The sequence below is a fragment of the Lithobates pipiens genome, unplaced genomic scaffold (assembly GCF_037356315.1).
Source record: "Lithobates pipiens isolate NorthernLeopardFrog02 unplaced genomic scaffold, aLitPip1_a1.2 Scaffold_28, whole genome shotgun sequence".
NCBI classification, from domain to species: Eukaryota; Metazoa; Chordata; class Amphibia; order Anura; family Ranidae; genus Lithobates; species Lithobates pipiens.
In genome coordinates, this window is record NW_027507789.1 from 155,599,484 (window position 1) to 155,616,055 (window position 16,572).

The 16,572-nt window shown below is 45.0% G+C and overlaps 1 protein-coding gene across 5 annotated transcripts in view; it reads right to left on the minus strand.

Annotated features, from left to right (window-relative positions):
- LOC143935690 (uncharacterized) overlaps nucleotides 1-16,572 on the minus strand; it is a 76,613-nt gene that overhangs the window by 18,276 nt on the left and 41,765 nt on the right. For 3 of the 5 annotated variants that reach the window (XM_077459741.1, XM_077459740.1, XM_077459744.1), the window contains 2 exons: nucleotides 7,757-7,913; nucleotides 2,611-3,104 (listed from right to left, as the gene is read on the minus strand). In XM_077459741.1, coding sequence (XP_077315867.1) covers nucleotides 2,611-3,104; nucleotides 7,757-7,869 — 607 coding nt within the window. In that variant the 5' untranslated portion in view covers nucleotides 7,870-7,913. The remainder of the gene's footprint in view (nucleotides 1-2,610; nucleotides 3,105-7,756; nucleotides 7,914-16,572) is intronic. The other 2 variants (XM_077459743.1, XM_077459745.1) reach the window with 2 other exon arrangements.

Sequence of the window (16,572 nt, forward strand, 5' to 3'; positions counted from 1 at the left end):
CTCCTCTTCCCTCTCTTCCACCTTTGCACCCCCTTCTCCACCACTACTCTCATCTTCCCCCTCTGCACCCCTTCTCCACCACTACTCTTCTCTTCCACCTCTTTCACCTCTGCACCCCTTCTCCACCACTACTCTCCTCTTCCCCCTCTTCCACCTCTGCACCCCTTCTCCACCACTACTCTCCTCTTCCCTCTCTTACACCTCTGCACCCCTTCTCCACCACTACTCTCCTCTTCCCCCTCTTATACCTTTGCACCCCTTCTCCACCACTACTCTCCTCTTCTCTCTCTGCTCACCTCTGCGCCCCTTATCCACCACTACTCTCCTCTTCCCCCTCTGCTCACCTCTGCACCCCTTCTCCACCACTACTCTTCTCTTCCCCCTCTGCACCCCTTCTCCACCACTACTCTCCTCTACCCTCTCTTACATCTCTGCACCCCTTCTCCATCACTACCCTCCTCTTCCCCCTCTTCCACCTCTGCACCCCTTCTCCACCACTACTCTCCTCTTCCCCCACTTCCACCACTGCTCACCTCTGCACCCTTCTCCACCACTACTCTCCTCTACCCCTCTTCCACCTCTGCACCCCTTCTCCACCACTACTCTCCTCTTCCCTCTCTTCCACCTCTGCACCCCTTCTCCACCACTACTCTCCTCTTCCCTCTCTTCCACCACTGCTATCCTCTGCATCCCTTCCCCACCACTACTCTCCTCTTCGCTCTCTTCTACCTCTGCACCCCTTCTCCACCACTATTCTCCTCTTCCCTCTCTTCCACCTCTGTAACCCTTCTCCATCACTACTCTCCTCTTCCCCCACTCCCAACACTACTCTCCTCTTCCAGCACTGCTACCCACGCCTGTTTTACCAACACTGCTCACTGCAAGGGTCTAAGATCCCCATATATATACTGTTTTAAAGTGGTTGTAAACCCTTACAACCAACTTTGACCTACAGGTAAGCCTAGATTAAGGCTTACCTGTAGGTCCAAGAAATATCTCCTAAACCTACACGGTTTAGGAGATATTTTCCGAAAGACAGGCTCCGCTGTCTACAGTGCATGTGCCGCAGAGAGCGGCGCGCAGGCACACTGAGCGCGCCGCTGTCAACGGCGATATGCCACGAGTGGCGGCTCCTGTGCGCATGCACGGGAGTGATGTCATCGCGGCTTCACCGAATGGCAGCGGCGGAGCAGCGAGACCCATGGAGACCCTCCGAGAAGATGGATGCTCCGGACTACAGGGGACAGCGGTGACTTCGCTGGCTCCTGTGTCAGGTAAGTGACACATAATGGACTACTATGCGATGCATAGTAGTCCATTATGCTTTACCTTTGCAGGGAATCAAAGAGGAAGTAAACCCATCAGGGTTTACTTCCTCTTTAAATGAAGTAGTTGTCCTATACCCAATTCAGGTGTCAAAATAATCTCCTATTTTAAAAGATACTGGGGTGCATAGTGATCATCAATTATCTACAAATATATCATATATATATATCATATATATATATATATATATATATATATATATCATATATATATATATATATATATATCTCATATATATATATATATATATCTCATATATATATATATATATATATATATATATATATATATATATATATATATATATATATATATAGCATTTGTCAGTTTTAAATAACGTTATACAATTTTTTTTTAAGACAACCAGCAGTGTGTGATACTTTCCTTGTAATGGTACACAACTGTGGGTATGATATTAAAATAAAAAAATGAAAAGCAGGATTCCTCAGCAGAGTCTTAGGTAGCATTGCCAGTGTTTTTATAGTTGTAGGTTCAGAACCTTTGTTATTCACACCTGCGCATTTTGGGATAGTGGCAGAATCACTGCAATTCTGGCAGCGATCACAAAACGCACTACATCCGTAAAATGCAGGTTCAAATGCCAATTTTTAAATGGAACTTAAAACGCAGTGTGGTTTTACTGTGGTTGTGGTGGCACAGCTCGCATCGGGTGCTTTTTTGAGGCGACAACCTTCACGCAATGCGATTTGCCTCGCTATTAGTCGTGGCAAAATCGCACCGTGTTTTAGGTGCTATTGAAAATAATGACACCTAAACCTACATTTTGCGAATGAAGTGCATTCTGAGATTGATTTTGCCATGATCCCAATACGCCCAGGTATGAACATGGCCTTAATATTTTTGAAATATCTTGCAATTTTCGATTTTAAATATAGACTTATAGACTGGTATATACTATACTAGGGTTGCACCGATACCATTTTTTTTTACCTGCGAGTACCGATACTTTTGGTCCTTTGTGGTGCGATTTGAGACAATACAAAGTGAATGGGCTCAAAACACAATGCAAAGATTGTGTGATTTGAACAGGAATGAGGTGCGAAGGTATTGGAGCATTTGCACAAGTACTCATGCAAACGCTTAGTATCGACACCAACACCGGTATTGTTGCGCGTCTATACAATACTTTTTTAGACACCAGGCAGAATATTTTAGCTTTTTTTTACTGGTACACAACTATGGCTATGACATGGGAAAAGTGGATATTTTCCCTTCTTGATGCAATCTTTAGTTCATATAAAGAAATTCACATTACAAACGTACTTTGAGACATCTCACCCACACAATGGTCCTCAGATCCCAAGAGACGGCCACCTTCTTTGGTAGCACTTATTCCACTGTGTGAGAGTGCATCATTCTGTTCCTCCAGTGTTTGAATGTGTCTTCTTAATTCTTGGTTTTCCTTCTCAAGTTCCTGTATCCTCCATTCTCTCACTGCAACTGCCTCATCTCGTGACACCAGAATCTGACGCAGTTCTGTAACTTGTGCCTCCAGCTCCCGAACCAGCTCTGCATAAAGGGAGGTCACCCTACTAGCAGAACGTGTGGCCCAGCAGTGTTCTGTTGGTATGCCTTGACCTTCAGGAGGCACTGTACTTTTGCTAACAAATCGTTCATCAGTTCTCTGACCTTCCTGTTTTGTAACATACGTGTGCTGAGGGATTATGGGAGAAAACAAAGGTCCATTAAAGACTTTTTGACGTTTCCTGGCAGGGGTGTCCTCGTCACAGTTCTGCATGACTGGTGTAGACAGGAATCTGTAACGTGGAGACAAAAATGGGCATTTCAGTATTGTAAAATCATAATCAACTCAGAAAAAAACCATAGCAACCAACAACGACTTTCCTGGGCCCAGGCCCCAGGTTTATTCTTTGATGCGTAGAGTCAACAGTGCTCCACCCCATACTCTACTGCTGGATGTCGTTGTGAAGCTGCTTGATGCATTACTAGCAAATAAAATTATATATACAGTATCTCACAAAAGTGAGTACACCCCTCACATTTTTGTAAATCTTTTCTTCTATCTTTTCATGTGACAACACTGAAGAAATGACACTTTGCTACAATGTAAAGTAGTGAGTGTACAGCTTGTATAACAGTGTCAATTTGCTGTCCCCTCAAAATAATTCAACACACAGCCATTAATGTCTAAACCACTGGCAACACCCAAAATGTCCAAATTGGGCCCAAAGTGTCAATATTTTGTGTGGCCACCATTATTTTCCAGGACTGCCTTAACCCTCTTGGGCATGGAGATCACCAGAGCTTCACAGGTTGCCACTGAAGTCCTCTTCCACTCCTCCATGACGATATCACAGAGCTGGTGGATGTTCGAGACCTTGCGCTCCTCCATCTTCCATTTGAGGATGCCCCATAGATGCTCAATAGGGTTTAGGTCTGGAGACATGCTTGGCCAGATCATCACCTTTACCCTCGGCTTCTTTAGCAAGGCAGTGGTCATCTTGGAGGTGTGTTTGGGGTCGTTGTCATGTTGGAATACTGCCCTGCGGCCCAGTCTCAAAAAGGAGGGGATCATGCTCTGCTTCAGTATGTCACAGTACATATTGGCATTCATGGTTCCCTCAATGAACCGTAGCTCCCCAGTGCCGGCAGCACTCATGCGGCCCCAGACCATGACACTCCCACCACCATACTTGACTGTAGGAAAGACACACTTGTCTTTGTACTCTTCACCTGGATGCCCCCACACACGCTTGACACCATCTGAAACAAATACATTTATCTTGGTCTCATCAGACCACAGGACATGGTTAAAGTAATTCATGTCCTTAGTCTGCTTGTCTTTAACAAACTGTTTGTGGGCTTTCTAGTCCATCATCTTTAGAAGAGGCTTCCTTCTGGGAGGACAGCCATGCAGACCAATTTGATGCAGTGTGCAGCGTATTGTCTGAGCACTGACAGGCTGACCCCCCGCCCCTTCAACCTCTGCAGCAATGCTGGCAGCACTCATATGTCTATTTCTCTGGATATGACACTGTGCACTCAACTTCTTTGGTCGACCATGGCAAGGCCTGTTCTGAGTGGAACCTGTCTTGTTAAACCACTATATGGTCTTGGCCACCATGCTGCAGCTCAATTTCAGGGTCTTGGCAATCTTCTTATAGCCTAGGCCCTCTTTATGTAGCGCAACAATTTTTTTTTTCAGAACCTCAGAGAGTTCTTTGCCATGAGGTGCCATGTTGAACTTCCAGTGACCAGCATGAGAGTGATAACACCAAATTTAACACACCTGTTCCCCATTCACACCTGAGACCTTGTAACACTAACAAGTCACATGACATCAGGGAGGGAAAATGGCTAATTGAGCCCAATTTGGACATTTTCACATAGGGGGTGTACTTACGTTTGTTGCCAGCGATTTAGACATTAAAGTGGTTGTAAACCCTTACAACCAACTTTGACCTACAGGTAAGCCTGGATTAAGGCTTACCTGTAGGTCCAAGAAATATCTCCTAAACCTATACGATTTAGGAGATATTTGCCGAAAGACAGGCACTGCTGTCTATGGCGCATGCGCCGTAGACAGTGGCGCGCAGGCGCACTGAGCGCGCCGCTGTCAACGGCAATATGCCGTGAGTGGTGGCTCCCGTGCGTGGGAGTGATGTCATCGCGGCTTTGCCGAATGACAGCGGCGGAGCAGCGAGACCCACCGAGAAGATGGATGCTCCGGACTACAGGGGACAGCAGTGACTTCGCTGGCTCCTGTGTCAGGTAAGTGACACATAATGGACTACTATGCGATGCATAGTAGTCCATTATGCTTTACCTTTGCAGGGAATCAAAGAGGAAGTAAACCCATCAGGGTTTACTTCTTATTTAATGGCTGTGTGAGTTATTTTGAGGGGACAGCAAATTTACACTGTTATACAAGCTGTACACTCACTACTTTACATTATAGCAAAGTGTAATTTCTTCAGTGTTGTCACATGAAAAGATAGAAGAAAAGATTTACAAAAATGTGAGGGGTGTACTAATTTCTGTGAGATACTGTATTCCTGCACACTTCCATTTCCACACTTTTAGATGAAGTTTCAAAAACACAGCCGTGTCTACACCAAACATCAAGCAAAGGTCTGACCACTTGTATATTTGAGAAGAAACAGAGCTTGTGTATGGCTCAGCAGCCAAATATTCTTGAGAGTTTCTATGCTCCTATGGTAATAGATGTTCAGGCTTATCCTCATTCCCAGAGGCTCAGGTGTAATATACAAAAAAAAGATGCTCCATATTTTGCAGTTCTATAGGAATTTAACTATAAAAATGTTACCTTAAATTTTCCAATGTGCAGCATATTCAGCTCATATCAGCTTTCAACATCTCTGAGACATCCCCTACACGTTTCGGCCAAATGCTCATCAGATGCAGGCTCATGTGGCGTACTAGTATCCCTTTTATACACTACTAAGTACCATATTTCCTCCCTTTTAAAGACTAGGTTCACCTTTAGGAAGCTCTGATGAACTATGAAATATGTGGCGCAACGTGTTAGTAGGGAGTCGGGTGAAGTAGGCACCGAAACCAGAAGTGAGACGGGAGTGTTGCTTACCATGAGCCGAAGGTTATTTCTTTATGCCATGTTATGATTGTCACTATGTGAGTGAAATTCTTTTTTAATAAAACTTGCTGAATTACTTTAAATTACTACATTATTGTGGCATTTGTAGGGTTTTGAGTATTTACAGTGCCCATTTCAATAAGATCAACTATTTAAAGAGACAGCACCATGCTTGGAGTGAAAGTCAAAAGTGTTTGGAGAAGTCCTGGGATATCTGTATAAACCCGAGGTTGGGGAAGACGTGTATTGACCTATACTCACCTATAGGTCCAAATATTAAGGTAAGGGCACATCTTGATCACTGGGGTGTATCACCAGTGAGTGGATTTTGTTGCAGCACCGGTATTGTGGTCACACATTCCACGTTGAAACATATGAGTAATGAAGAATTTGCACTGAATGTTTTTATGAAAATTTTCATCTATTACTTGCTTATTATAATTATATATTTGTGGACTTTTTATGTGTTATATGTGCTCTATTTAGTTTACTCTGATTTCAGATGAATGGTGTATTTTTATTGATACAATACTTAACGCGCTTTTGGGGCATTCAGATAACAGCCCATAAACTCCTCTGCTGATAAACTGCTAAAAACGTCTGGCAGTTAAAAAAAAATGCCCAAACTCACAAAAACTTGAGTTTAACATCAGCAGTGTGCATGAGGCCTTAAACTTATGAGCAGCACTACACTATATTTATTGTTTTTGAGTTGTTATAGGTGTGGGAGCTGCAGCTGCACATTTATATACACTATATTGTCAAAAGTATTGTGACTCCTGCCTTTGCACGCACATGAAATTTAATGGCATCTCAGTCTTAGCCCGTAGGGTTCAATATTGAGTTGGCCGACCCTTTGCAGCTATAACAGCTTCAACTCTTCTGGGAAGGCCGTCCACAAGGTTTAGGACTGTGTCTATGGGAATGTTTGACCATTCTTCCAGAAGCGCATTTGTGAGGTCAGGCACTTATGTTGGACGAGAAGGCTTGGCTCGCAGTCTCTGCTCTAATTCATCAAAAGTGTTTTATCAGGTTGAGGTCAGGACTCTGTGTAGGCCAGTGAAGTTCCTCCACCCCAAACTTGCTCATCCATGTCTTTGTGGACCTTGCTTTGTGCACTGGTCCAAATCATTTGGTGGATGGAGGGGACTATGGTGTGGGGTTGGACTTGTTCCCTTAGTTCCAGTAAAGGGAAGTCTTAAGGCATCAGCGTATCAAGACATTTTGCACAATTTCATGCTCCCAACTTTGTGAGAACAGTTTGGGGATGGCCCCTTCCTATTCCAACATGACTGTGCACCAGTGCACAAAGCAAGGTCCATAAAGACATGGATGAGCGAGTTTGGGGTGGAGGAACTTGACAGGCCTACCTCATCCTGATAGAACACCTGTATTAACAATATTATTTTTGTGGCAGTGCACCAATATTAATTGCATTAATATGTTACACCTGTATTTAGGGTGTCACATGTAACATGTTCCTAAGTATCTACTCCCCACCCCCAGAGCCACTGCATCCTTCATACGGGTGGTCCAATTAGATCTGCCTGTCAGTTTTTCTGGCAGAATTAAATCGGAGCTTCATGTTAGCTGTTCGGTTTGAATTCTGCATGGGATCTGTTCACACGGAAGGGACACAGCCAGTATGAAAGGGTTCTTAGTGTTTTTTGTTCTCTGAACACTTAATGATTTTGCAATTGGGTTATATTGTGTGTTACTGGCTTGGATGCATACAGTTTTTAACACCATTTGTTTTTTAAATATGCCTAAAACTCTTACTGCTGCCCACAGTGAAAACTCTAAAGTAATAGAAAGGCACTTGTTGTCACTTACTTTGGCGTCTGGATTGGCTTACTGGCTCCATCTGGAGAGCAGTGCACCGGAGCACCAACTGCACCCTCATCTGACTTGTCACGCCTTTGTTCAGGTTCTGCAGTCCGATCCATCAACTTGGCTAAGGATGGCGTTATTAAGAAAATACATGAGTGACCTACAAGGGATATTTACAGTTTTATTAGAAAATATACTATATCTTTAATGTCCACCTCCCCTGCTAAGAACGGTCCATATCAACGTCTTTTTGACGGATGCATATATTTATCCCCCCCCCCCCAAAAAAGTGAGTACACCCCTCACATTTTTGTAAATATTTTATTCTATCTTTTCATGTGACAACACTGAAGAAATTACACTTTGCTACAATGTAAAGTAGTGAGTGTACAGCTTGTATAACAGTGTAAATTTGCTGTCCCCTCAAAATAACTCAACAGACAGCCATTAATGTCTAAACTGCTGGCAACAAAAGTGAGTACACCCCTAAGTGAAAATGTCGAAATTGGGCCCCGTTAGCCATTTTCCCTCCCCGATGTTATGTGACTCATTAGTGTTACAAGGTCTCAGGAGTGAATGGGGAGCAGGTGTGTTAAATTTCTCATACTGGTCACTGGAAGTTCAAGTGGAAGCACCTAATGGCAAAGAACTCTGAGGATCTGAAAAAAAGAATTGTTGCTCTACATAAAGATGGCCTAGACTATAAGAAGATTGCCAAGACCCTGAAACTTAGCTGCAGAGCACGGTGGCCAAGACCATACAGCGGTTTAACGGGACAGGTTCCACTCAGAACAGGCCTCGCCATGGTCAACCAAAGAAGTTGAGTGCACGTGCTCAGCGTTATATTCAGAGGTTGTCTTTGGGAAATAGACATATCAGTGCTGCCAGCATTGCTGCAGAGGTTGAAGGGGTGGGTCAGCCTGTCAGTGCTCAGACCAAATGCCGCACACTGCAACAAATTGGTCTGCATGGCCGTTGTCCCAGAATGAAGCTTCTTCTAAAGATGATGCACAAGAAAGCCTGCAAACAGTTTGTTGAAGAAAAGCAGACTAAGGACATGGATTACTGGAACCATGTCCTGTGGTCTGATGAGACCAAGATAAACTTCATTGGTTCAGATGGTGTCAAGCGTGTGTGCCGGCAGCCAGGTGAAGAGTACAAAGACAAGTGTGTCTTGCCTACAGTCAAGCATGGTGGTGGGAGTGTCATGGTCTGGGGCCGCATGAGTGCTGCCGGCACTGAGGAGCTACAGTTCATTGAGGGAACCATGAATGCCAACATGTACTGTGACTAGAGCTGGGCAATTTTCTAGAAAAAAAAATCTTTAAAAAAAAAACTAGATTCAGGGAGGAGCTCAAGGTCTCTGACATCCACCAGCTCTGTGATGTCATCATGGAGGAGTGGAAGAGGACTCCAGTGGCAACATGTGAAGCTCTGGTGAACTCCATGCCCAAGAGGGTTAAGGCAGTGCTGGAAAATAATGGTGGCCACACAAAATATTGACACTTTGGGCCCAATTTGGACATTTTCTTGGCTGAGTGATGAGTTATTTTTAGGGGACAGCAAATTTACACTGTTATACAAGCTGTACATGCACTACTTTACATTGTAGCAAAGTGTCATTTCTTCAGTGCTGTCACATGAAAAGATATAAAAAAGAAAATTATAAAAATGTGAGGGGGCAGCTCGGCTGAACTTGGAAAGCCTCTAAAACACTCGAGAACGGAGTATTTCCGAGTGTTTGAGTATTTGAGTCATTCCGAGTATGTCTTAATGGAAATACTCGGACAGCTCGGCTGAACTCGAAAGGCTTGGAAACACTCAGGAATGGAGTATTTCCGAATGGCTCCGAACTGTTCCGAGTGTCACCGGGGCCCCCGTACCTCTGGCCAAATGCAGTACTGAACACCCCATTAGCTTGAATTGAGACAACACTCACAAACCGAGTCAGAATAAAAAAAAAAGTTGCTTGTCTTTCAAAACGCTTGTTAATCGTGTTACTCGTAAACCAAGGTTCCACTGTACTTTTATATTTTTCAGCTTTTTGCCTTGTACTGTGCCGGGAAAACCTCTCCAGAGCAGTCCAAGCACACCCAGTGTGAATGAACCCTTTATAAATGAAAGTGAAATGTAAGAAGTATATCGAAATCCAAGAACAAAAAAAAAATATACAGTTATGGCCAAAAATATTGGCACCCCTGCATTTCTGTCAGATAACGCACCAATTCACCCAGAAAATTGTTGCAATTACAAATGATTAGGCATTCTCGTGTTTATTTGTTTGTATTGGTATGACACAAAACAACGGAGAAACAGAAAGCCAAATCTGACACATTCCACACAAAACTCCAAAAATGGGCTGGACAAAATGATTGGCACCGTCCCAAAATATTAATTGCGATCCAAAAGTAAAAGTAATAATTGCGATCCAAGTTCGTGAAGCTCCTGTAATTTGTAATTAAACTCAGGGGTGCAACGGATCAAAAAACTCACGGATCGGATCATTCCTCGGATCAGAGTCACAGATCGGATCATTTTTCGGATCAGCAAATAATAATTGAATTTGGAAAAACCTGTGAAAATTCTACCGCCATATAGTCCCCACTGTAATATCCACAATCTCCCCCACTGTAATATTGGCTGACCATGGCTGGGTATGGCTGAGCATGGCTGGGAATTGCAGAGCATGGCTGGGTATGGCAGAGCATGGCTGGGTATGGCAGAGCATGGCTGGGTATGGCAGAGCATGGCTGGGTATGGCAGAGCATGGCTGGGTATGGCAGAGTATGGCAGAGTATTAGAGTATGGCAGGGTATGGCTGGGTATGGCAAAGTATTGGCAGGGTATGGCAGAGTATTGGCAGAGTATGTAAGAGTATTGGCAGGGCACTGCAGAGTAGGCTGTCAAAGAGCAGCGCTGTGGGCACTACAGATGCAGCCCACAGCGCTGCATCCATCCGATCTCTCCCCTCCACTGTACAGATCAGTACAGAGAGGGGAGAGAGAAACCGGCGTCATGACGCCGGTTTGTTTACAAGTGATCGCTCTGTCATTTGACGGAGCGTTCACATTGTAAACGGCCGGTTGTAGAAAGATGGTCGCCACTTCGGAGCTAGGCTGAAGCCACAGCCTTTCCTAAGGCTGTGACCGCGGAGCGCTCCGCGGATCACGGCATGTGCCGATCCAAGCGTGGTGACCCGTTCGGATCACGGATCGGTGACGATCCGTTGCACCCCTACCTGTAACAATTATCAGGTACTAACAATATAGCAATCACACTGGCAACTGTTAGAATGGTGAAAGACTTAGTTAGACTTACTGGTGATGGTATTACTAAGAGCCTTTCCGGACAACCCAGAGGAGAGTGTAGCTCCACCTTCTTCTCAGGAAACACATGCCAGCTAATAAAAACTCCTCCCCTTCCACCATGCCTTCAGTTATTGTGGTCTTCTGACAACTGGAAAACAAAGCACCGAAAACCACACAACCATGATAGATACTTAATACTACTCCTAAGATTAACCTAGGGAGGGAAGTATCGGTTGTCCTGAAAGGCTCTTAGAAATACTGTCACCAGTAAGTCTAAGTCTTTCTCGAATCGCCTTTCAGGACAACCCCCGGAGAGGATAACCGAGAAACTTACCCTAGGATGGGACTACTGCCTGCAGTACCTTCCTGCCGAAGGCCTGATCTGCCGCAGACAGTAAATCCAGACGGTAGTGCCGGGGAAACGTTGAATAACTGGACCAAGTGGCAGCCTTGCAAATCTGTTTAGGCGTCACACCGGCCCTTTCAGCCCAGGAAACTGCCGTAGATCTGGTAGAATGAGCAGCAATACCTGAGGGAGGTATTTATCCTTTTGCTTTATAGGCTTCTGCTATAGCCAACTTAAGCCACCTACCCAGCATACTTTTTGAAGCTTTCTCTCCCTTGCGTGGTCCTGAGAAGACCACAAAAAGGGCGTTTGACCTTCTAAACTCCATGGTCATCTTGAGAAACTGCAGCAAACACCTGCTCACGTCTAATGTGTGGAAAGCCTCTTCCCCTGCATTAGCTGGAGTTGCATAAAAGGTGGGCAACACTATTTCCTGTGACCGATGAAAGGCTGAAGATACTTTGGGTAGAAACGCTGGGTCTGTCTGAAGGACCACTCTGTCCGCAAATACCCTTAAGAAAGGTTCTGTAACCGCCAAATCTTGTAGCTTGCCAATTCTCTTCAACGAGGTGATGGCCACCAGAAAAATCGTTTTGAGAACCACATTCTATAGTGAAGCTTCTCGTAAGGGTTCAAATGGAGCTCCCGAGAGACCCTGCAAAATGGTAGACAAATCCGAACTGGGAAAGTCTTTAAGGGCTACTGGCCTACTTCGAGCAAGAGCCCTAAAAAAATCTAGAAATTAAAGTTTCTTTTGATAATGTCTTTTCAAAGAAAACCTGAGTCTTCAGGGTGCTGGCTGCCAGACCCTTCTCCATTCCCTCATGGAGAAACTCCAGAACAGACACCACCCTCTTGACTTTGAGGTCTCTGGACGCACACCAGGAATTACATTTTTTCCAGACCTTCATATAAATTGCCTGCGTGACTTCTTTGCGCTAGACAGCAGGGTTTTTACCACCTTGTCTGAAAGTCCCTTTGCTTTCAATAGGTCCTCCTCAGAAACCAGGCCGTTAGCTGCAGAAATTCCACTTCCGGATGATTTACTGCCCCCTGGGATAACAAATCCTTCCTGAACAGTAGCTTCCATGGGGGTTTCGTGGCTAGATTTAGAAGCACCGCAAGAACCAAGGTCTTTTTGGTCAAAACTGAGTGATTAGAATCGGATCCGTCTTTTCCTCTCTGAATTTTCTTAGAACCAGCGGAATCAGAGAGAAGGGGGGGGGGGGGGAGCGTAACACAGTTGGTAATGCCAAGGGTGGGCAAACACATCCAAACCTACCGCTTCATCCCCTCGGTGAAGAGAAAAGAATCGGCTTACTTTTGAATTTTGTTGACTGGCAAATAGGTCTATTTGCGGAAGACCCCAAGACTTGGAAATCATCAGAAAGACTTCCTGATTCAGACTCCTCTGAATGTATCAGTTCCTGTAATAGCTTCTGCGATGATGTGCCTTTCTCCTGGTCCCTTGGTAGGGCTGTTACGTAAAACTTTCTCGGGGGTGGCTCTGAAAACTCCAGCTTGTAACCCTGAGCAATAAGGCTTTTCACAAACAGACTTGGCGATATTGAGTCCCACTGCGTGTGAAAAGCTGACAATCTCCCCCCCACTGGGGGGGGGGGGGAGATTGTCACTTACTTTTAGAGGCCTGTTCTAGGGGAGATCTAAAGAGAACTCCGCCCCTACCTCTACCCCTCTGGGAGCCCCACTGGCCCTTATGGTCCTGGTCTTTACTCTTATCTGACTGCTGAAGAGCACAAAAAATTTTCTTGCCGGTTTTCTTAGTCGGAAACGCCTTTTTCTTGTCGGCTGTCTTGTCAAGAACCGACTCCAGGTCAGGCCCAAAGAGAAGATCTCCCGAAAAAGGCAAGCTACATAGCTTAACCTTAGACGCTGTGTCCCCTGACCAGGTTTTCAGCCAGCTTGCCCTCCTGGCTGAATTTACCAGAGCCGATAATCTTGCAGCTAGCTTAAATGACTCAGCTGAAGCATCAGCCATATACTTGACCGCATTCAAGATTAGGGGAAAAGATTCTAAAAGATCTTTGTGAGACGTACCGGCTTCTACATGGCTTTTTAGTTTCTCCATCCAGCACTCCAGGTTCCTGGCCACAACTGTGGTGGCCATAGCCGGCTTAAGACTAACTGATGTTGCATTCCAGGATTTTTTAAGGATAGAGTCGGCTTTTTTGTCCATCGGATCATTTAAGATTCCCATATTCTCAAAGGCTAAATCCGTGCACCTAGAGATATGAGAGAATGCCGCATCAACTTGATGCTTCTTGTTCCATACCTCAGAGTCCTTGTCCTCAAAGGGGAATCTCCTCCTGAGGGACTTGAAAAAAGGGTCTCTTTCTGGATCCTTCCACTCTTTCTTGACTGAATCCAAAAGGACCATATGGACCGAAAAAACTCTACGTTTTGTTTCGTCCATACCCTGATACATTTTGTCGTGAATTGACAACTGTACTTTTTCCTCCTGAATTTCCAGAGTAGTGTAGATTGCTCTCAATATGTCATCTACCTCCTCCAGTGATAGCTTGTACGGAGAGGTCCTGCTATCCTCTTCCTTTGAATCTCTGAGGGAGACAAGAGTGCTCCCCCCTTCATCACCTGAGTCCACGGTCTCTACTGGTTTAGATGAAGATGCCTTAAGACTAGGTGGTAGGTTCTGGGGTTCAACCTGCACTGATGGACTTTGTATTAGGATGGATCTGACGGAACTTAATGAGTTTGTCAGCTCTTTAACCAAGGAAAATCGATCCTTGTACTGCTGGGATGTCTCCTCCTCCACCAGCTCCTTAATACAAACTCTGCACATTGCCTTCTGCCACGAATCTCTAAGGGGGTTCTTGCAAGAAGGACATTTTCTCTGGCTTGGTTTAGGCTTTTCTAATCATTTTTCCTGAAAGGACATACAGTTTACACTCGCCTAGTGTCTAACTGCTAACAACCACCACCAAGTCAGTGCAGAGACCCATCACCACAGGCACATGTGAGACCCCTGAACCATGCTGCAGGGTCCGAGTGAAGTCACCTCTGACCCTGCAGCGACAGGCCCCCAACAGGGAGGTACCAACAAAAAATCCCTACAGAAGCCCATAGGGTAGAGTAGAAAGGCACCACTGCACCCCACCTACCTGGGCTGGACCGGTGCTAGGGGCGCCTGCCTCCACCATTGCTGTCTTCCCCTTGTCCATTCCGCCGAGTAGGACACCGCTGGCCAGAAATGGAAGTGCTGGTCACCTGACCCGCCCCCTGGTCCCTACGTTACAGGCGCTTGGAACCACAGCGCCACGTCCCTTCAAAGTGCCCTGTGTTGCTGGCCGGGACCTGGACCCGCAAACGGGGACATGCCGCTGACCTGCAGCGGCCCCCGCCAGCCACAGAGCCCTCCCTGCGCTAAGCCACGGACCCCAGGCACAAGACGCTGGCCCCCTGAAGGACCTCACTCCCCTGAGACGGCGGGACCTGGGGGGGCTGCTGGCTGGCAATGAAACAAACAACCACCACAGGTAAGCCTGCTCCACCACCCGGAGAGCATGTAGCTTCCCTGGTTCCAGGCACATGCTTCCACCATGGAGGAAATACAATAACTGAAGCCATGGTGGAAGGGGAGGAGTTTTTATTAGGCATACTGGCATGTGTTTCCTGAGAAGAAGGTGGAGCTACACTCTCTCCGGGGTTGTCCTGAAAGGCGATTCCAGAAAAATTAACGCAACCATTCTGTTGTGCATTTCTGTGTGCCACATGGAGCATGGAGAAGACAAAAAGCAGCAAATAATTGTCTGAGGATTTATGAACAAAATTGTGGAAAAGCATGGACAATCTCAAGGTTACAAGTCCATCTCCAGAGATCTTAATGTTCTTATGTCCACTGTGCACAACACTGTCAAGAAGTTTACAGTCCATGGCACTCTAGCTAATCTCCATGGATGTGGGCGAATGGTGGATAAAGAATCTCGATCATCTTCAAGCTGACCTTCAGGCACAGGGTACAACTGTGTCAGCTTGCACTATACATCACCATCTGAATGAAAAGGGATGCTATGGTAGGAGACCCAGGAGGACCCCACTGCTGACACAAAAACATAAAAAAGGCAGATTGGAGTTTTCCAAAATTCACCTGAAGAAGCCAAAATCCTTTTGGGAGAAAGTGCTGTGGACAGACGAAAAACAAAATGATAGCATTTTGATAAAGCCCATCATTATACTGTTTGCAGAAAAAGGAATGAGGCCTTTAAAGAAAAGAATACAGTCCCTATGATCAAACATGGTAGAGGTTCACTGATGTTTTGGGGTTGCTTTACTGTTTCAGGCATTGGATGTGTTGAGCATGTGCATGGCATTATGAAATCCAAAGACTACTAAGGAATTCTGGGGTGCAATGTAGGGCCCAGTGTCAGAAAGTTGAGTCTCCATCAGAGGTCATGGGTCTTACAGCAGAACAATGACCCAAAGCACACATCAAAAAGCACTGAGAAATGGTTTAAGACAAAAGCACTGAAGAGTACTGAACTGGCCAGCAATGAGTCCAAATCTAAATCCCATAGATAACCTGTGGAGAGATCTCAAAAAAGAAGTTGGGAAAAGGGAATCCTTCTAATCTGAAAGACCTGGTTGATGAAAGAAGAATGGTACAAAATTCCAGTAGAGAGATGTAAGAAACTCATTGATGGTTACAGGAAGTGATTGATTTCAGTTACTTTTTCCAATGGGCGTGCTACCATATATTGCATGGAGGGTGGCAATAATTTTTCCCAGTCCATTTTTAGAGTTTTGCATGAAATGTGTCCGATTTGGCTTTTTGTTTCTCCACTTTTGTGTCATACCAATATAAACAAAAGAAATAAACATGAAAATTCATAAACATTTGTAATTGCAACAACTGTCTGGGAGAAGTGGTGCATTATCTGACAGATATATAGGGGTGCCAATACTTTTGGCCATGACTGTATTACAGCTCATCAGTCCATAAATTGTTGCACAAATTTTTCTTTTTTTCAGGCTAAGTGCATTTTCTGTAAGTAAAAATACACACTAATTTTCAGAAACCTTGTGTCCTTATAAGTTCTTATGTACTAAACGGAGCCTCAAGCAATGCTATCAGCCTCACTAGCTATCTTCTGTGAACTACAAAACAACAGTCCTTTATGTAATAGGGA